Raw genomic sequence first — 22,464 nt, 5'->3', positions numbered from 1 at the left:
ACCTGCAGGGGTGTGCACATGCCGCCGGCGGGCCGCTTCCGCTGTGATAATTTACAGCAGAAGCTGGACTGCGGGTGTCGGGCATGCAATGTCCTCCAGGACCCGCTGATCGTTGGTAAAATACACAGAACGGGGATCTGCCTTGTAAACAAGGCAGATCCCTGTTCTGACTAGGGGTAAGGGATAGGTTCTGTGTTCCTGCAAAGTAAAAGTAGCACACATGGCAAACACAAACCCTGGCTAGGCACACAGTTAACCCCTGGATCGCCCTAGATGTTTAACCCTTTCCCAGCCAGTACCATTAATAATACAGTGGCAGTGCATATTTTTGGCAATGATCACTGTATTCGTGTCACTGGTTCTCGCAAAGTGTCAGTGTCCAATTGTCCGCTGCAATATCGCAGTCCTGCTATAAGTCGCTGATCGCTGCCATTACTAGTAAAAAAAAAAAAAAAAAAAAGAGAAAAAATTCCGTAAATATATCCCACAGTTTGTAGACACTATAACATTTGTGTAAACCAATCAATATACACTTACTGGGATTTTTTTTTTTTACCAAAAATGTAGCAGAATATATATTGGTCTACATTTATGAAGAAAATGTATTTGTATTGGATAAGGTTTAGCTAGTAATTAAAATATAGAAAGTAAAAACATATTGTTTTTTTTTTTCAAAATTCTCTGCATTTTTTTTTGTTTTATAGTGCAAAAAAAAAAAATTTGAATGTCACACGACAGCGTAATTTTCAGTTAAAGTAATGTAATATCGTATCACAAATAATGGCATGGTTATGAAGGGGGAGGGGGGTAAATCTTTGGAGGACAAGTGCTTAAGGTCCTTTCAAGATTAGTTTATGCCGATTAGTTTATGCTGATTGGCTTATGCTCTTCTTTCTATATATACAGTGGGGACGGAAAGTATTCAGACCCCCTTAAATTTTTCACTCATTGTTATATTGCAGCCATTTGCTAAAATCTTTTAAGTTCATTTTTTTTCCTCATTAATGTACACACAGCACCCCCGTAGTGACAGAAAAACACAGAATTGTTGACATTTTTGCGGATTTATTAAAAAAAAACCTGAAATATCACAATGTCCTAAGTATTCAGGCCCTTTGCTCAGTATTTAGTAGAAGCACCCTTTTGATCTAATACAGCCATGAGTCTTTGTGGGAAAAATGCAACAAGTTTTTCACACCTGGATTTGGGGATCCTTTGCCATTCCTCCTTTTTAGATCCTCTCCAGTTCTGTTAATTGGGTTTAAGTCAGGGCTCTGGCTGGGCCATTTAAGAACAGTCACGGAGTTGTTGTGAAGCCACTCCTTCGTTACTGTAGCTGTGTGGTTAGGGTCATTGTCTTGTTGGAAGGTAAACCTTTGGCCTAATCTGAGGTCCTGAGCACTCTGGAGAAGGTTTTCGTCCAGGATATCCCTGTACTTGGCCGCATTCATCTTTCCCTCAATTGCAAACGGTCATCTTGTCCCTGCAGCTGAAAAACACCCCCCACAGCATGATGCTGCCACCACCATGCTGCACTGTTGGGACTGTATTGGACAGGTGATGAGCGGTGCCTGGTTTTCTCCACACATACCGCTTAGAATTAAGACCAAAAAGTTCTATCTTGGTCTCATCAGACCAAAGAATCTTATTTCTCACCATCTTGGAGTCCTTCGGGTGTTTTTTGGCAAACTCCATGCGGGCTTTCATGTGTCTTGCACTGAGGAGAGGCTTCCGTTGGGCCACTCTGCCATAAAGCCCTGATTGGTGGAGGGCTGTAGTGATGGTTGACTTTCTACAACTTTCTCCCGACTGCATCTCTGGAGCTCAGCCACAGTGATCTTTGGGTTCTTCTTTACCTCTCTCACCAAGGCTATTCTCCCCCGATAGCTCAGTTTGGCCAGACAGCCAGCTCTAGGAAGGGTTCTGGTTGTCCCAAATGTCTTCAATTTAAGGATTATGGAGGCCACTGTGCTCTTAGGAACCTTAAGTGCAGCAGAATTTTTTTTGTAACCTTGGCCAGATCTGTGCCTTGCCACAATTCTGTCTCTGAGCTCTTCAGGCAGTTCCTTTGACCTCATGATTCTCATTTGCTCTGACATGCACTGTGAGCTGTAAGGTCTTATATAGACAGGTGTGTGGCTTTCCTAATCAAGTCCAATCAGTATAATCAAACACAGCTGGACTCAAATGAAGGTGTAGAACCATCTCAAGGATGATCAGAAGAAATGGACAGCACCTGAGTAGAATATGAGTGTCATGGCAAAGGGTCTGAATACTTAGGACCATGTGATATTTCAGTTTTTCTTTTTTAATAAATCTGCAAAAAATGTCAACAATTCTGTGTTTTTCTGTCAATATGGGGTGCTGTGTGTACATTTAATGAGGGAAAAAAATAAATGATTCTAGCAAATGGCTGCAATATAACAAAGAGTGAAAAATTTAAGGGGGTCTGAATACTTTCCGTCCCTACTGTATGTAATTAAAACAGAATGTATCAGAATCTCCTGTATAGTAGCACAACATGGGGGTGGGTGTGTTGTGTTTTTTTTTTTTTTTGTGATTCACCAATTCTGCTTATGGGAACTTTGGTTTTCTAGAAGACCATTTTTACTGCTCCATCATAACTTTTTGCTGCTATGCGGTATGTGTTTTATATTTCTCATTCATCTGTTACAGGTAATGCTGCTTGCACTCATGATGCATAAACTTTCACATCAATATCTGTGAACTTTGGATGACTGCTTTTTTCTTTTCCCAGGCATGTTGTCCCACTTGCCCATTTAAAACCAGTGACCCAGGTGATTCCAGTCCCTGCCTGGAATTCATCCACTAATAGGAAAAGTGCAAGCTACCAGAAAATACCTGCAGGTTACAACAGTGATCTAGGTTTGTGCTTTATTTCTAGTGTATTTTGTGTGTGTGTGTGTTTGTTTTTTTTTTGTTTTTCTTGCTGTACACATGATGTGTTTACTGCATAGTTTTGCCACCTCATCAAAAATTCTATTGTAGTGCTACCCCCATAGGAGCCGCTAGAAAGCTGCCTAGGGTTCCTTTTCCTAACAGTTGTCCCTCAGCCAGGCACACGGTCAGTCACTCCTGTGCTTAATGAACAGTCAAAGGGTTTTCTATTCGTTGGTTTACTTTTTTACAACTTGGATAGGGTTATGGAATAGAGTGGGATGCTCCAAAAACTATGTACAAATGGGAGGACACTTATCTTGTATATAACTATGAACCTGTTTGTTGCCTCCTTTCAACATCCATGCTACACTTTCTCCCTGTGATACTAGACTAAATCCACAGAGGACAGTCCCTCAGTCATCTCTTTGAATCTTCCAGCAAAAAAGGCCCTTGGGTCGCCCACCTGAGGCCTCAACACTCCGCAGACACATAGGATGTCCTAGGGGGGCAAACAGCCCCCCTTAGGTGGTGGTCTCCTTCCAAGAAAAGACCTAGAAGCTTTGTGTGTCAGTTTTTATACAGACTCCCAGAAGTCATCTGGGCCACCCTCCCAAGGATTGGCTAGGGCTGTATAAATAATCATGCTGCCCATTTTATCTTGCTCCACACCTACATTCCAGAACACACAGTTCTCCAGAAAGCTCTAATAAAATCTGCAGCAGGTGAAACATTGAACAGACCAGAAAAACCAAATACAGCCACACTGGTTACAGTGAGCCAATACTAAATTTGCCTAACCCTAGCACCTGTCTAGGAGTGTGCTATACTAATATAAAATCTAAAATTTGGATCAGTCAGTTGAACCTGCAACCTACCTGAAATTTTGGTTTACAATGCCATGCACCCTTTCAGCAAATCACCAAACATTTAGGTGTTTGGCGGCAATTGAGATTTCTGCATCTAAAATGAGAGCATTTTGGTAACCCATATATAGACACAGATTTAGGGAGACAATTGTACAGATTTTCTAAAATAGTCTTTCAGGATAGCACCTGGAGAAGAGCGTAGCTCCACCCATCTTCCCAGGAAACACTGCAGTCATGACCTTTAAAAGACAGTCCCCTTCCACCATGGCCTCAGTTTTAGGTTTTCCTCCGCCATGGTGGAAGCGCTGCAGGGAACCATGGGTGTGCTACGCGTTCTCCAGGTGGAGAAATGTGACATGCATACCTCCTGAGATGTTTTTTTTTCTGGTGGACCATCCCAGCACCCCCCTGATAGGAGGGGAGTGCTCCGTGTCCTTGTCCCCTTCCAGCCCAGTGAGGGTAGTGGCCGGCGAAGGGGCCCGTTCTGCTGACCGGAGAGTGATATTCAGGAGCTGGAGCTGCATTACACCTGCATCCTTACTTGCCCAAGGATGTCGACAGGCATAGGAGGCTGCGGCATCTTCTTTGGCTTCCATTCTCTCTGTCCCCCGGATGGTGGGGGACATAATTTCTGGTTCAGGTGGGACTTATGGTGCACTCAGTGGTTTCCAGTTCTGGCCACTGGAATGCACAGGGAAAGGGCGAGCCTTTGCTGGTAATGTATTTCCAGTGCGGAGAAAAAAGTGGGAAATTTCAAATAAATGCAACTGGATGCCACCCAGCGCACAGCAGCAATGAAGTCAGGGGAACCGGCGGCTGTAGCAGGAGCCACGAGCACCAGCCAGACCCAAGTAAGCAGGGGCAGGGGCTCCTAGCTTTTTCTGGGGCTTTGTTTGTTCAGGGATTAGGGGGGCCTGCATCACACTCCCTGGGTTACTACGCTAGGGAATGTCGGTTGAGTCTTATGTGTTACTATGATGCTGCTAGCGTCTGCTAAGAGGGGGGCTTACCTGCATTAGCTTATGCCATTTTGTTTGCTTGGTTTTCTTTTTAGGGGAAAGTCACAGCAAAGACCAAGCACTATTCTCCCCCTCCAAAAAAGAAATGTCCTTCCTGTAAGGCCACCCTTAGGAATTTATGGATCGAGCCTTTATGACGGGCCTGCATAGCGGATTTAGTTAAACAGGGAGAAGTCGAACCTGGTACCTTCCCAGATCATACGATTTTTGGGCTATACCATCAATTCAATTCAGGAAAAAAAAATCACCTGGAGGAAAAAGTAATGAAAGTTCAGAACAGTGAAAAACATACCAATTATGATTTGGGGAGCCCTGTCGACGCTGGGTCTCCTTACAACCTCGATCCCAGCTAACCAGTATGCCCACCTCCACTCGAGGGATCTGCAGCAGACAATTCTGAAAAATTGGTATCACTGGGAATTGTTAAAGCAGATCACAATTCCCCCTAGAGTCAGGAGAAAATTATGGTGGTGAATGAATCAAATGAATTTGGATTCGGGTCTGTTCTGAACATTTCCTGCTGCAGAAAGACTAACGACGGACGCAAACCCCTGGGGTTGGAGCGTGCATCTTGAGGGCCGGATTGGTTTTCCTGTGGTGTCAGAGGGGGGCGGGGTCACCCGTTACGTAACCGGGTGACCCTGCCCCCCTGACATCACAGAAATAGCCAAAGGGAAGTCCCCATGTGTCAGGGGGGGCGGGGTCAGAAGAACAGAAGCGTCACACAGCGGGAACCTCCCATGGATGCGTATCGTCCAGAGAACGAAGCGGGGAAGAAGACGCCGGAGGAAGATGTGAACGAGAATACTGAAGGAAGAAGCAGAGGATCAGAGGAAGAAGCGGGGGAAGAACAAGATGGAGGAAGAAAACCGAATGAAGACCATAAGAAGATGGAAGAAGCGGGGAAAGAAGACATTAATAAAGGAATTGTCAAAAACCGTCTCTTGTCTTTTTTAACACTTTTTTGTGAAATGGTAGGGATACATTTGTACTCCATTACCATTTCACACAGGGGGGTAGCCGGGATCTGCGCTGTGGGGGAACCCCAGGCCATTTTTTTTTCAATTACTTTTATGTGTATTGCAGAGACCCGACAAGTCATAGCTACTGGCGCTACCACTAGTACTTTTAAATTACTTTCTTTTCCTATAGAAATGTCATTTTGCTCTTGGACTGATGTAAACATGGGAAACATGCGCCACTTTACAGGCATACTATAGACACCCCCCCAGGTACAAAATTTAAAGGAATATTTCACTTTTATTGTTTCACTTTAAGCATTATTAAAATCACTGCTCCCGAAAAAACGGCTGTTTTTAAAACTTTTTTTTGCGTTGATACATGTCCCCTGGGGCAGGACCCAGGTCCCCAAACACTTTTTATGACAATAGCTTGCATATTAACCTTTAAAATTAGCACTTTTGATTTCTCCCATAGACTTTTAAAGTGTGTTCCGTGGCTTTCGAATTTGCCGCGAACACCCCAAATTGTTCGCTATTCGGCGAACAAGTGAACAGCCAAAGTTCGAGTTGAACTCATCTTCGACCCAAATAGACAGCCCATCCCTAGTCAGGGACCTCCTCTGCATCCGAATATAGTTTATCTCAGACTAGCAGCCTGGCTATTGAAGAACAAATCCTGAAGGGTAGGGGTTTGTCCGACAAATTTCTACACTGCTAGATAACAGGATAAAAAAAATTACAAGGGCTATTTATTTTAAGAAGTGGAAATGCTACAACTCCTGGTGCACCTCAAAGAATTTCTCTCCACAGGAAATAATTTCCATCCTTGAATTTCTCCATGATCTAATGGAAAAAGGTTTGGCAGCCATTACCTTAAATTCTCAGGTGGCCACTTTGTCAGGTTTTTTTTTTTTTTTTTTTTTTTTTTTAAGAGACCCAGTTATTTCAGGGCCCTTTAGTCATTGAGTTCTTCAGGGCTCTGGCCAGACACAGACCAGTGCCGTTTTTTTTTTGTTTTTTTTTCCCAAATGGGATTTGTCGGTGGCTTTATAGGGTCGGACTAAAAAACCACTGGAAGACGCCACAATTTAAAGATTGGTCTTTAAAAGTAATGCCGCGTACACACGAGTGGACTTTACGGCAGACTTTGCCCGGCGGGCGGATTTCGTTGGACAATTCGATCGTGTGTGGGCTCCAGCGGACTTTGTTTTCTCAAAAGTTGGACTGACTTAGATTTGAAACATGTTTTAAATCAATCCGTCGAACTCGAGTCCGGTCGAAAAGTCCGCTCGTCTGTATGCTAGTTCGGACAAAAAGCCACGCTAGGGCAACTATTGGCTACTGGCTATGAACTTCCTTGTTTTAGTCCGGTCGTACGTCATCACGTACGAATTCGACAGACTTGGGTGGATTGTGTGTAGGCAAGTCCGTTCATTCAGAAAGTCCGTCGTAAAGTACGCTCGTGTGTACGCGGCATTAGTCTATTGGTGGCAGTTACTTCAACTAGAAGGCTCCGTGAGCTGCAGGCTTTTTCTATCATATTAAGCCTTTTTTTTTTTTTTTTTCCCAGACAGGGTAGTTCTGAGGACAATCCCAGGATTCCTGCCAAGTCTCTTCTGTCTTTCATCTGTCTCAGGAAATAGTTTTGCCAATTTTTTGTCCATCGCCATATTGTCCTGAAGAGGCTTTTCACCGTTTGGACATAAAAAGAGGTTTGCTGCATTATCTGGTGATCACGAGGGGGTTTAGGAAAACAAACTCTCTGTTCATACTGGTTGCAGGGCCATGTAAAGGTTTTGGAGCTGCCAAAAGTATCGGAAGATGGCTTTGAAAGGCCATTAAAGAGTCTATGGCCTCGAGGGTGGAACTTCCCATGGGTTTTGTGGCCCATTCAACCTGAGCTGTGGCAACATCTTGGGCAGAACGAGCTGGGGCTTCGCCAGAACAATCTGCAAAGCAGCCACTTGGAGGAGTTTCTCAACTTTCACCCACCATTTCAGGATGGATTTGCTCTCAGCCACAGAGCAATCTTGCAGCAGGAAGGTCCTGCAAGCGTTGGTCCCATCCTAGAATAAGTACTCGCTTATCTCCAGGTGCTGTCCTAAAAGACTATTTGAGAAAACCTTAGACTTACCGATAACGGTATTTTTAGGAGTCTTTCCGGACAGCACCTATGACCCTTCCTTTTAATTATGTTTTTTTCTGTGGTGGTTGCTGTTTCGTTTGTTTTTCAGCATGGCTGGAAGTACTCGATTACAACTGAGGCAATGGGGGAAGGGGACTGTCTTTTAAAGGTCATGACTGCAGTGTTTCCTGGGAAGATAGGTGGAGCTACACTCTCCAGGTGCAGTCCTGAAAGACTCCTAGAAGTGCCGTTACCGTTTTTTTTTTTTTTTTTTACTTCTCTTCACTTCTCATGTCATCCCAACAGCCTTACAGCCTTTTGTTTGCCCGTGTGTATGACAGTGAAGGCACACTTTAAGTGTTTGTACACACTGTGCTTAAACGTCACTTTTACAGCTGTTTGTTTTTTTTTTTTGTTTGTTTTTTTTTCCATCAGGCGAACAGAAAACTGGGTATTTGTCCATGCACACAGGTATTTACAGGCTAGAAAAACACCTAATAAAGCTCATTCAGGAACTGAAGAGCAGGAAAAAATGCTGATTGCACCTAAATGCTAGACGCATTTAGGCACACTTGAGCCCATATCTAATCTAATGGCCAGAATAAATTGAAAATATTTTAAATTTTTACCAGTTTAAACCATTAACACTCAATCGCTTTATGCTCCTAAAAACATTTACAATATGCAGCTTTAGACCTGTTTTTTAAGCAGATTTTCTCCTACCAGGAGTTCTGGTATTTAGAGGAACAAAGCAAACTCCGTGTGCATGAGGCCTAATGTAAAAATAAGAAAGTGGCAGGAGCATTGCTAAATTGTGCATGCAAGGAGGTGTAAACGTTTACTTTTTAAAGCGCTTTGTGAATCTCTTAAATTATTTTTCTTTATTAACCACTTACAGACGGGAATATTTTCCTGCTTAATGACGAGACCGTTGTTTGATACGGTACTGCGTCGCTTTAACTGACAATTGCATGGTCTTGCGACACTGTACGCAAACAAAATTGATGTCCTTTTTTTTTTTTTTTTTTCCCCACAAATAGAGCTTTCTTTTGGTGGTATTTGATCACCTCTGCGGTGTTTAATTTTTTTGCACTATAAACAAAAAGCGACAATTTTAAAAAACAAATTTCTTCATCAGTTTAGGCCAATATATATTCTTCTACATATTTTTGGTAAAAAAAAATCACAATAAGCGTACATTGGTTTGCACAAAAGTTTTATAGCGTCTACAAACTATAGGAAAGATTTGTGGCATTTTTATTACCACTTCCAGCGGCTCTTAAAGGGGACAATGCACCCATGTGTTTTGCAGGAACGTAACACTTTGCCGACGTACATCGTCGTGAGCCAGTCGGCAATTGTTTAAATGTGCAAAAATTGTAAAAACTGCTAAGTTGATGATGAAAATGTATTAAACCTAAGAGGAAAATGTGCAAATGTGACTGGAAATTGTAATCGCTATATAAAGTAAAATATAATATAAAGCCTGAGAATCGGTAAAGATCCAGTCCTTTTGAATTTTCGATGCTGTTTTTCTGTGCTGGCTATTTTTTAAATTATGTTTAGACCTGAAAATCGTATTTGTAACTTGAACAAAATTTATTTTAAAATTTTATAGAGCTTGATCTGAAATCTCGGAAAAGACTATTCAAAAAAGTATGTGGAAAAGAGGTCTGTATAAAGCAAATTTTGAATGTAGCTATGATGATGCCAAAACAAACACACAACTTTCCTGATTACCTTATCTGCAGACTTCAGCAAATATAACGTCTTATGAACACTTTCAACCTCTCCAATCTCCGCGCCGTCAAAGCCGAGGATTTGGCATATCAAAGTAGGTCTTAACAAATTATTGTTTCATTTGGCAAAGAGCAGATCCGACCCCTCCCCGTATAGTGGGGCAGTAAATGTGTGCCTATACTTAGATCATTTTTAAAGTGGAACCTTCTGTAAGGGGTTTTATTGTTTCACTCTATTATAATAAAATGTATTACTGTAGGGGGGGGGGGGGGGTGTGTGTGTGTGTGTGTGTATCCTTTTGAATTTTCTCTTGCCTTCTGTCTCAAGACCACACAGGAAGAGGAAGTTGTCTATCGTGGTTGGGATAATGGGGGGGGGGGGTGCATGCCAATATAAACCTTATGAAGGTTCTAACCCTTCCCTATTCTGTCCAAATCTTAAATTAAAAATTGTGTTCGCTAAGGTTCTACGTGAATTTTTGAATGCACATCCAGTGGAACGGATAACTTTGCTTTGATTGTTTGTCTAGCAGTTTTACTGCCATAAATTTTCCAAAAAGCTGAATTCTAAACTACTGGACTGTTCTTCTTCTTTTTTTTTTTTTTCTCCTCCCCTTCATAATTTGGGTTCCAGACATTGGAGACATGCAGTTGTTTTGATGATTACCTAGCTTAATATTGATATAGTATGGTACATTTTTAATTTGAACCTGTTATATGTTTAGCTTTTTTCTTTTTCTGGTTTGTACTAGAGTGAATGTGCATTAATGTAACTTGCGTACAGATGCGTTTTGCATTATTTCTCATGTTCAAGGTCTTCACCTCGATATATTAACAGACATGCCTTAATAAACCCAGAGATTCCTTTTTACCACAGTCCAGGCAAGAGGTGCTACCAGAACTTTGATAATTATACCTATCGGACCCGGTAAGTATAAAAAAATTTTTTTGGGTAGAAAGTATTAGAAATTCTGCACTTCTCACACATCAAGCAACCACAAACCTAAACCCAGAAAAGAGATCAACAGCAGTGATCGAGCAATTTTCTACTTTGCAATTTAATATAAAAAGTTTCATCATTTTAGATGTGTATTTTCACCTTTTTGAAAAAAAAACAAAAAAAAAAATCATCTGATCGAACATTCACAGATGCGTACTGCCAGAAGAATTGGGATCACAACTTTTACTTTTAGCAATATAGTGTGGATAAGTGAGTTTGGGGTAGAGCAACTTGACAGACCTCAACCCCGTAGAAGACCTTTGGGATGAATTCGAGTGGAGGCTGCCAGCCAGGTCTTCAGTGCCTGACCTCACAAATGCACTGGAAGAATGGTCAAACTGTCAGAAACCATAAAATCAGACCGAGACAGAAGTACAGTTAAATCACACTTGTTTAAAAATAAAAGTGAATCGAACAAACATAGTCAAAACATAGCCAAAGTTTGTCAACCGGAATGTATAGTCAGCCAAACGAGAGTCTGGGATCAGTGTAGTGGAACAGTAAGCAGGATCTGGAGCCAGAAGGGATGTCAGCCAAGCAAGTCTTTAAACAGGAATGCAGGAGATAGTCTTTGTGATACTTACCAAGGCGAAGGCAGAGATCCTCTGGGCTGGGCGGCTTAAGTAGGCAGGACTGACGAGCAGGATATCAACAGGTGAGTAGCTGTGGAGAGATGGGAGCTGGCAATTGACCAACAGCTGAGCGGCCACCTCACAGAAGGTAGGGCTGAGCCCAGCCCTGACACAAACCTTGCCATAGACACACTCCTAAACCTTGTGGACAGCTATCCCAGAAGAGTTGAAGTGGTTATAGCTGCAAAGGGTAGGCCAGCTCAATATTGAACCCTACAGACTAAGACGGGGATGTGCGTGTAAGGCTGGATTCACACCTATGCAGTTTTAGTGCTTTTTGCATTTTGCAGATTTGCACTAGAGTCCATTTAACATTGTTTCCTATGGAACACGATCTGTAGTCCAAATCTGCAAGATGCAAAAAGCACAAAAAATGCATAGGTGTGAATCCAGCCTAAAGGCAACACTTTTGAGAATATAGTGTATGTACCACCTAATAAAAGCGAAGGTTTGATATTGTGTAGGTCAGCCCTCAAAATTGCTGCTCGCATTTGGTGAGTGGAAAAAAGTTGAGGGACAGTATGGGGCTGTCCTGAAGGGGAGGGGGTGGGCAAGAGGCACCATTGGGTAGGGTTGGATGGGAGCTGGCCAGATCAGAGCAGGGATCTCCCACTGTTACACAGCTTGGATTTGAATTGCTCGGCAGCCACAGTCAAAGTCATGCCTCCTGGACCGGCCCCCTATAATAGACAGCACATTATTCCAGCGTCGGGAAATTGTAGTGTGACGTCTATCATAGGAGCCGGTCCAGGAGGGCGGGACTTCATCTGACTGTGGCTGGCGGTCAATTCAAATCCGAGCTGTGTCACAGCGGGAGATCCCCGCTCTGTGTGATGTGGCCAGCTCTCCTCTCTCTGATCCCTGTGCACTGGTGAAGGGGCGCTGATGGGCACAGATGAGGTGGCAAAGTAACTCTTAAGGCCTGGCTTGTAGCTCAGGACTTGAAATTTTGAGCCCTGATGTAGGTCACCAGTTTCCCTTGACATCTGGACATTAATCACCTGTACCATCTATTTGTTTTAATGGTTTCCAACTATTTGTGCTTTTAGATGCATGATTTTGGTCTATTTTTTACAACTTTTTACCGTTTTTCTAAAATTTGTATGTGGTCATTCTAAAATTCCTTTACCAAGCAGAAGTACTCCCCTAAAGCTGTCAGTACCCTCTGTGGTACAAATCTTGCTAGCTGAGAACCTGTGTCTTAGAGTCCCCAACAACAAACCGAGAGCAAATCTCTTATCCCAAAGGGGCGGACACAAAGTTCACAAGCCATTGTGTAATAAAAAGGTCTTTTGATTCATTAATTGATCTTTTATAGTGTCAAGCCAAGTTCCACATTTTAGTCCATGGGTTTGCTTGTGTCCAGTCTGTAAATTTAAAACCTCATTTGCTGTAGCAGTAGAATGGCAAGTTTAATGCCTTTTATTAGTGCAAACTTTTCCCAGCACTATGTCCCACACGTTTGGTGGTATTTAATAAAGCTGCCATGACACTTTTCTGCCTCTAATCCTCTTGTTAATGTTTTGTGCCAAATTCAGGAAGCATCTGCAACAATTTTGGTTCTGACCCGAACCAAATTTGGGTAGTTCTAAAATGCACCTTGTGCTGCAATAAATTTAAAATAAAATACTGACAGTTCGTATCTTATAAAAGTGGAGCTACTGTATTTATCAGCGTATAACGCACACCTTAATTTTAAGAGAGACGTTTCAGGAAAAAAAATTACATTTTAAATAAAGAATATTTAATCAAAATAAGGGTCAATGCCCATCTGCAGCCTCGCCATTGCCCATCATTGCAGCCTCGCCATTGCCCATCATTGCAGCCTGATCAGTGCCCATCTACAGCCTTGCCCATCATTGCAGCATGATCAGTGCTCATCTGCAGCCTTGCCCATCATTGCAGCCTGATCAGTGCCCATAACTGCAGCCTGATCATTGCCCATCTGCAGCCTTGTTATTGCCGAAATAAACAGAGCCGGATCTCCTGTGTACTCGGCTCGGCTCGCAGTCCCGCCCCTTGGCCCGGTTCCTATGATGTACATAACACCGGTCCAATGTCGGGACGTCAATGCTACGAAGTGGGACTGGGCATGACTACGAGCAGAGCCAAGTACACAGTATGAGATTCGGCTCTGTTTCGGCAGCACTCGTTCCCTCCTTCCCCTCCGAGGCAGCTGCTCCGCGTATAACACAAACACACACACACTATTTTACCCTGATTTTAAGGGGGAAAAAGTGCGTGTTGTACGCCGATAAATACAGTAATTGAGACCAGTGCAGACAGATTATGCTAAAGTGTCTCATATGTATTCTAAAAGTGGCACCCAATGCACCATAATCGAGGACAAATTCTGGACAGGTACATGAATTTGGCGCATGCTGCACCACTTTTAAAAAAACAAAAAACTTTAGAAAAATGTCTGCATAAGTCTTTATTACAAAGATTATGTTGGCACAAAAAGCACTAGTTTTTGTGAGATCATACTGCTTACATGAGTGGATCATTAATCTTTTATATACCAAAATACATATGGTGCTGTGATCTTTCATAGCGCATGACTGCTTCTCCAGAGTCACCACTCCAGTTTGTTTGGTTAACATTAAAGTTACAGTTTGCGTTTTACTTAACTGCGCTCTTGAATTTAGTCATTCTGCTTTCTATCCTATTATGCTATGCAAACTCTTTATCATGGTGAGGCTTCTTTAGTTGAGTACTACTGTACGTCTAAAATCAGAAAATGCCCTCATCTGAATTTCCCATTGCTCTAGTTGTTGGGTCAGAAGAGTTGGTGGAAGTATCTCCCTGGAGTATAGTATTGGGAACACTGAATTAAGTATTCTTTATGCAGAACATTATCTCCCCCCCCCCCCCCCTTCCCAGCATCCATTTAATTGTTTTAAAATGCATTAAAAATATGTCTTCGATCTATTTAAAACTTTTTCCTAATATTTAATTTTTTTTTTTTTTCCTCGTAAAATAGTCTCTTTAGGATTTTTTTTTTTTTTTTTTCTGTTAACAGGTCGTATACACGGAGCCGCAGGCAGATGCCTTGTGCAAATAAAGAATGCCAGTTTGGATATGTATCTGACAGAGATGATGAACAGCGAGGCTTGGACGACTCTATAACTTATTATGAGATTGAGGAGGGAGATGATGCTAACTTTCCAACTTTGCCTGTAGGTGTCAACATAGAACTGGTAATTCAAGTTAAAGCGTAACTTCATCCAAAAAAGGATGTTTTCCTCTTCTCCATCCCCCCCACCCCACCCTTTACATTTTCTTTGGGGGGTGGTGGAGTGGGTACCTGATTTTGACAGGTACCAGCTGCCCCATTTCTGGTCAGATGACTGTAGCTATCTTGAGCGGAAGTTTGTCCCTCCCTTCCTTCCCCTGCAGCATTCTGGGACACATCACAGGTCCCAAAAGACTGCGGGACCAATCACAAATTGCAATATGACTCGTGCATGAGCAGTTGGAAGCCTGCATGCGAAGCCGCTTTCAGAATCGGCTCAGGTGAGGACATTGCTGGATCCAGGGACAGGTAAGTGTCCTTATATTAAATCACCACCTTGAGCATTTGTAGCTGCTGACTTTAAATGTTTTTTTTTAGGGGGAGACTGGAGCTCGTCTTCTAAAAAAAAAAAAAAAATGTGTGTGTATAGATATACAGGCAGTCCCCGAGTTACGAACATCCGACTTACGAATGACTCCTACTTACGAACGGGGCGTCCCTGCAGTTCTACGCATGCGCGGCCACTTTTCAATGGCAGGCACATCGGAAAACAACGTCTGCACATGTGCGGCTACTTGACAGAACATCGGAAAACGACGTCACTGCCGTTCTGCGCATGCGCTTCTGACTTACGAACATATTCGACTTTAGAACAAACCGGCAGTCCCTAACCCGTTCGTAACTCAGGGACTGCCTGTAGAGAGAGAGATAGATCCTGTGTAATTTGGCCCCTTGTATCACCTGAAATACCTGGCTGATCCTGCCTGGTTTCCCCCCCCCCCCCCCCCTGTAAACTGACCAAGGTTTATCATGGCTGCTGAGCTCTGACATGGACAGTTTGTGCCACCATCATCCACTGCTATCTGCAGCTCTCCTGTGTCTCCCTCTGTCCTCCTCCCCCCTCCACTTCCTGACGGTCAGCTGGTACCAGCACTGCTCTGCTCCCCTCCCAGCTGCTCTAAAACTGATACATTTTTATGTTATCCTTTCTGTTAAGAACATGTGTCATGGTGCCTGTGCTTTATTAAAAAAAAGGCAGATTTCTACCTGTTTTCTCAACGCCTCCCGGCGGTCGTGGGATGCCTTGGCTCTCCCCCCTCCCCCCCCCTCTCCAGCTAAAATCACCGGGAATGCTCGGCCCCGCCCGCTAGAGCTATCAGACAGAGAAGAGAGAGCCGAGGAGTCATGTGAGCACCAGGAGGAGCTGTGAAAACAGGTAGAAATCTGATTTATAAAAAAAAAAATGATACCTGTTTTCTCAGCACCTCCTGCCTCACGTGACTCCTCGGCTCTCTTCTCTCTGTCTGACAGCCCAAAGGGGGGGGGGGGGGGGGAGCATTCCTGCTGATGTCAGGGTGGGGGAGAGAGGAGGAAAGAGCCGAGGAGTCGCATGACCGCCGGGAGGCGCTGTGAAAACAGGTAAAAATCATCTGCCTTTTTTTTTTTTTGTAAAGCACAGGCACTAGGACACATGTTCTTATCTAACAGAGGGGATGATATAAACTTAACATAGTGGCTTAACAACCACTTTAAGGAATTCAGTTTTGTTGAGTTTAAATGGTTAAAGGCAGAGCAATCTAACTTGCTATTTTGTTTTGGGTAGATACTGGCTTATTGTCTTTCTCTGAATATGTATACATAAGCTTGCTGTAAAACCTCTTATTTTGATGGTCAGCATGAGCCCTGAAGTCATTCAAAACCCTATTTCCTGCTTCAGTTGGAGTTTTTGTTTAGTGGCCACAAATACTAATACCCCCAAACAAATCTCAAGTACTTTAAACTAGTAAGTGCTAGTTCATTGGTCTATTTTAAAAACCCAATTTAATACAACCTTTAAGATCCACATAGACACAAGGGCAAGAAAAAAATGTGCTGTCCCGAGCATAATATACCAGTGATTTTTTTTTTTTTTTTGGTCTCCTAGGACCCCTTTTAAACCTGAAAGGTAAGAGAACGGGGACCCTGGAAGAGCAAAAACCTCACTGGTCTGTTCTGTTAGGAAAGCAATTTTCCTTTTGCCACAATATAGCTGATAACTATTTTATAACAAAAAGGGCCCTGGATCTGCTAGTGATAGTGACATTTTTATTTGTTTTAATGTCCCTTTTCATAAATCATACATTTTCTTAACCACTTGCCTGTTGGGCACTTTCACCTCCTTCCTGACCAGGCCAATTTTCAGCTTTCAGTGCTGTCACACTTTGCAAGACAATTGTACGGTCACTCTCTTCATTTGAAATTTTTAACTTTTTTTTTTCACAAATCGAGCTTTCTTGTGGTATATAATTACCACTGGGTTTTGTATTTTTTGCTAAACAAGTGAAAAAAGACCAAAAATTTAGAAGGGGGAAAAAAACAAGTTTTCCTTTTATTTGCAAATTTTTATAACAGAAACTAAGTAATTTTTCTACTTTGCTGATGAGGCTACGGTGTTGGCACTGCACTATCTGTGTAAACTATGTGCTTGACAGGCTTGCTGTTTTTTTTAACAGCTTTCCTTTCCTCCCACAGACACTGTGTGGGAGGAAAGGACTGCTGAGAACTGGTAAGTCTGTTTTCATGTGATCAGCTGTGATTGGAAACAGCTGATCATATGGTAAAGGCTCTTTTTCCTGGGAGGACGCCTATTGATGCCCTACCAGAACTGAATGACCACGCTGTAGCTGTTTTTCGGCTATAGCGTGGTCAGTATGTGGTTAAAGCGATTAGACCCAGAAGCAAACCTTTATGTTGCCTCTTACCAAATTAAGAAAAGGTTTACTGAATGCTTACGTGGTACAAATGTAAAGCAGCTTTTGTAAACTAGGGATCCATGAACCCTAGGGTTCTTCCAGACTGTGGTTCCTTGAAAGATAAGCAATTTCTGCCTCTTCACTGGCATCCATTATCTTTTTAGCGATTTGTAAGGGAGGTATTTTTTGCACTGACAACCAATGTAATGGGTATTCTCCAACTGACCACCACTTTAATGGTGCTCCTCTCCCAGTGACCACCAGTGTAGGTTGGACCTCTCCCAATGGACACCCCTTTTTCACTGACCATTTTAAGGGTACACTTGATTGACCACCAGTGTAAGGGATCACATTTTCAGCCCACCAATTTTGAGGGAACACTACAATTTTTACTGTGATATTTGTTGATAGTGGGGTTATTGGTATTCTTTATTGTCAATTATTATTAAGCTCTGGGTATAAAATGTTTTAAGTAGGCCGCATTTTATATTTTCATATCTCAAATTACTGTTAATGACAGTGTAACCACAGTAGCTATAGTAAATATTAGCAAGGGGTTCCCAGAGACCTGAAAGGTTGCTGTAGAGCAGGGGTGTCTAGCTAAATTTCATTGAGGGCCGCATCAGCATTATGGTTGTCCTCATAGGGCCAGTTGTATCTGTAAGACTAGATGTCCAGGGCACCCCACCCCACCTTACGTTAGATGTCAAGATCCACCCACCATCAGAAGTCAAGGGTCCCGCACCCTCCCTTACATCACAGTCCACCCCCCTTACTTTGTGCTGCTGCCGGGAAGAAACCAGGGGTGGACCTTGAAAGCCGAAAGTGCAGGGTCTGGAGAAGGACCATAGGAGGGCTGGAGTCAGTTGCAAAAGTATGAGTTTAGGGGAGGTGGAAATGAGGGGGTGCTGTGGCTGCACAGAGAAGCAAAGGATCTGGCAGAGGAGTTCTGTCCTTCTCTCTGCTGCCATTTGCTGGGACAAGGTGGGGCGGGGATGAGGCTGGTGTCACAGCTGCAGGAGAGGTGCGAGGGCCACATCAAAAATGGCTTGGTGGGCCAAGTGTTTGACACGTGCTGTAGAGAATACATGAAATATGCTGTAACTTGTTACTACTGACTTAGTATTCGGTTATAAAATCTTAATTCATAATTCTAGCTAAAGTGTAAAAGTGTAGCCTGTTTGCACAGTAGTAACTAATATGCTTTCTTAAAAAGTGTTATTTTATTTTTATCAATTAACACAATGTAAAGTAAAAGAACAGAAGAGCTATCCAAATCAAGTCAATATTTGGTGTGATCAGTCTTTGCCTTTAGAACAGCATAAATTCTTCTAAGTACCTTTGCACAGTTTTTGAAAACGTGGCAGGTAGGTTGTTCCCAACATGTTGGAGAACTAACCACGTATTCCCTTTCGCCTTGGTTCACCAGGGCGTACGTGCGTTCGCAAGAGTGCCACTATGCTCAATTAGCTGTTTGGCGGCCATGGCGTACGCGGCTTCGCCACACATGCACAGTAGCTTTTTATTTGGACGCATGAGGTTTCGCGTCATATGCGAATACATCCGTGCCTGTTCGGGACCACGTGCGTGCACACGCGCGCACAGAACCTTTTTTTAACATATTTAAGCTGTGTAGGCCAAGCAAGCTGTGCTCCCAGAAGAAGTCAGCTGTGGGACACAGAACAGGCTCTGAACAGACACTTGCAGCGGTTCATTTTTTTTCCTTCGCTGGGTCACACAAGTCACCAAATGTTGCTTAGCAAGATTGTTACATGGGGGTGGCGAGCCCTATTAAAGGGTCTCCCTTCTGAGGTGTTTTAATACTACACCCTACAGTACTCTTTTTGTTGGCAGTAAATGTCTTCAAAAAAGAGGAACAGGACTAACACTATACGGAAGGGCACACCGATGTCGTCAGTAGTTCCTGATGAACCTAGTCATATCCCTAGTGTTGTATCCCCCCAAAAGACCAGAGGCTTTCAGGCAATCTGAGCCACTGCGCCTATCTGGTATTGTGCCTACAGTCAACGCTGCTTGACAAGAACTGTCCTCGGCCCTAGCCGGGTTAGAGCACAGGATTGCTGGCATGATTGGCCCCATCCTGCAGGGTAGCAGGAAATGTGACAGATTCACCTCCACGAAGACTCCTAGTTTGGAGCAGGAATGGGTTGAGAATGGGGAAGAGCTTAAAGTTCAGGACTCTGTTGAGGGCCCGGCAGATGAGTCTGCTTCCAGGCAATCTAGACAAGATGATATCCAGTTGATGTCTGCCTCTAAGTTGCAGAGGTTTTGATCCTGACTCTGACCGAAATGGTTCATTCTGCCTTTAAGTTGCCTCTTGCAGAGGTGACTGAGCCCCCCTGGTCCTCTTTGGGATCCCTGAGGCCTCTTCAGGCTGCTCAGGCTTTCCCCCTACACTCCCTGGTGGAACAGGCGGTGTATGCTGATTGGGAACATTCTGACGGGATTTTTGTTCCTAAGAGGTTTTCCCTTTTATATCCCATGGATGAAAAGTTTGTCAAAAAATGGATCATGCCAGCAGTAGATGCAGCAGTCTCTTCCTTAAGCAAGAACTTAACTTGTCCGGTAGATAACGCACAGGGCTTGAAAGATCCTGTTGACAAATTGGAGTCATTATTAAAGGCTTCCTTTTTTTTGGCCAGTTCAGCTATTCAGCCAGCTGTTGCAGCAATTGGTATCTGCCAGTCCGTAAAGGATCAGGTCAAACGGCCTGATAGGCCTAACCAGGAGGATGATCTGCCTGAAAGTAAGACAGATATTTCTTGAGCGCTGTGTTTTGCTATTGACGCCTTAAAGGATTCAGTACAGCAGGTTTCTCGTTTGGCTCTCTCGTCTGTACATATGTGCAGACTCTTATGGCTTAAGAACTGGTCAGCCGAGCTTCCTTGTAAAAAGTTATTGGCAGGTTTCCCTTTTCATGGGGAATGTTTATTTGGTGATCGTTTGGACAAATCTATCCAAAAGATCTCCTGAGGGAAGAGTTCTCTACTTCCTGTGAAGAAAAGCACCAGACGTCCCTTGTTTAAAACCTCAGGGACTGCTTCCTCCAATATCTCAGTGCCAAGACGGTTCTGCCGCCAACAGGGCACTAGGTCCAGGGGCAAGCCGCAGGTCCAGGGCCAGAAAAGGCCCTGGGTCCAAGATTCTTCTAAACCCAGCACCAAGCCTTCCTTTTGAGGGGACACCCCCACTCCATCAAGTGGAGGGAATGCTGCTGCACTTTGCGGACATTTGGAGAACAATAATTCAGGACAAGTGGGTCACCTCAATTTTATCTCGCAGTTACAAGCTAGAGTTGCCTTAAAACCAGCTCAAAGTTTAAGGGCTCTTTCACACGGACGATCCGTATGTCCGTTTTTCATCCTTCCGTTTTCAGATGAAAAACTGACATACATGTATCCCTATGGAATAGCGGAAGTCAGCGAATGAACGTCCGCTGACATCCAACCCGCTCCGATCCGAAAAGTCTAATGGAGGAAAACCCTACTTTTCCATCCGTTAACGGATCGGGTGACGATGGACTCTACGGTCCGTCATCATCCGATCCCCCATAGGGGAGAGCGGCGCTCTGACATCTTCCTGCTCAGCGGGGATCGGCGGAGCGATCCCCGCTGAGCAAGCGGGTGTTCACGGGGCGGATCATCACTGATCCGCCCCGTGTGAAAGAGCCCTAAAGTATTTAGGTCTGATCCTAGATACGGTTCAAGCAAGAATATTCTTGCTACCCATAAGGATCTGTGCCCTGAAGGTTCAGGTGCATCAGATAAGGGGCACCAGACAACCCTCCATTCGGCTCTGTATGAGCCTTCTAGGGAGGATGGTATTCTCCTAGGCAGTACCCTATGCCCAGTTCCATTCCAGGCCTTTACAACAAGACATCTTTTTGGCTTTGACCAGAAGAGGAAAAGCCCTGGATTATCCAATGTGCTTATCTCCTCAGGCACGCTTAAGCCTAAACTGGTGGTTGCAGGATCAGAACCTGCGAAAGGGAAAATCCTTTCCTCCAGTAACTTCTACAGTACTGACTACAGATGCCAGTCTCTCGGGCTGGGGAGCGACCCTAGAAATGCTCACAGCTCAGGGGAAATGGTCAGGGACAGAACAGATCCTGCCCATCAACGTCCTGTAATTACGGGCAGTACATCTGGCCCTTCGGTCCTGGACAGTAGAGCTTCAGGACTGCCCTATTGGTTCAGTCCGACAATGCTAATGCAGTGGCCTATATAAACCACCAAGGCGGTACGAGGAGTCGTTCAGCTCTGAAGGAGTTGAGCCACATACTAGCCTGCCAGGGGGACATGTGCCAATTTATATCGGCAGTCCGTATCCCAGGAGTAGGGAGCTGGAAGGTGGATTATCTCAGCCGCCAGCATATCTGCCAGGGGGAATGGTCCCTACACCTACAGGGGTGTTCCAGGAAATTTTCTCCAAGCGTCTTCCAGGACAGCCCATGAGACCTTGGGCTCCTCCTACCAGGACAGGAAACACGTCACCCCCACCAGATAAAAGGGCGGTCCTCCAGGCCCATGTCAGTTATTTGTGTTTCCTCCGGACGGGGGGTAACATGTTCATGGAACCTGCTCCCATAGGCCTTATAAGCAGGGGCTTTGTATGGCTATTTTCCTGGGGCATATCACTTACCTCTTCCTCTGCCAGAAGCAGCACACCGCTGGGGAGGTTGGCTGTGCTGCTGTTCCCTGTCCTCGGTGCCTGGAGAGGGCCAGGACCGGTGTGAGGTCGTGCCCCTAGCGCAGTGCATTGCACTATAGCTCAGCTGAGCTTCGGTTGTCCTTCCCTGCCGACAGCGTGGCTGATCTGAGCAGGGAATGGAGGAAGCAGCAGCGCTTGAGGGGGCGGAGCTATTGCGCTCCAAGCTGGCCCACAGGAAGTGCCTGGAGAGGGTTACTTCCGGGGCATATGACCTCCTCATCAGGCGTCGGAGACGAGGTTCCAGTCTTCATAAACGGCGCGAACAGAGAACGCTGGCTGCTGGTGTTTCTTGGTGTTAAGCAGCCAGGCTGTGGATGACCAAGAGGGGCAGAATGGATCCTCCTGCAGTACCTGCACAGGCAGCGGATGCAGTTCCCAACACCAGCACCTCCACAGGTAAGCCTGGGGTGTTCTGTCACCACCTTGCTATCCCTGTGAGTGTTCCCTCCCCCTCCCCCCTCTGTAGTAGTGGGTGTAAGGGGACACATTTCCTCCCTCCTGCACATGGTGTTACGGAGTGAT

General features: G+C 44.3%; 1 protein-coding gene across 1 annotated transcript in view; it reads left to right on the top strand.

Moving 5' to 3' along the window:
- LOC141108105 (UDP-N-acetylglucosamine transferase subunit ALG13-like) overlaps positions 1-22,464 on the top strand; it is a 443,195-nt gene that overhangs the window by 185,089 nt on the left and 235,642 nt on the right. Inside the window, exons 12-16 of the mRNA XM_073599348.1 lie at positions 2,759-2,886; positions 9,492-9,529; positions 9,625-9,707; positions 10,427-10,540; positions 14,267-14,423. Of these exons, the coding sequence (XP_073455449.1) occupies positions 2,759-2,886; positions 9,492-9,529; positions 9,625-9,707; positions 10,427-10,540; positions 14,267-14,423 (520 nt within the window). The remainder of the gene's footprint in view (positions 1-2,758; positions 2,887-9,491; positions 9,530-9,624; positions 9,708-10,426; positions 10,541-14,266; positions 14,424-22,464) is intronic.

The sequence above is a fragment of the Aquarana catesbeiana genome, linkage group LG09 (assembly GCF_042186555.1).
Source record: "Aquarana catesbeiana isolate 2022-GZ linkage group LG09, ASM4218655v1, whole genome shotgun sequence".
Lineage (NCBI taxonomy): Eukaryota > Metazoa > Chordata > Amphibia > Anura > Ranidae > Aquarana > Aquarana catesbeiana.
This window is presented reverse-complemented; position numbering and strand designations above follow the sequence as displayed.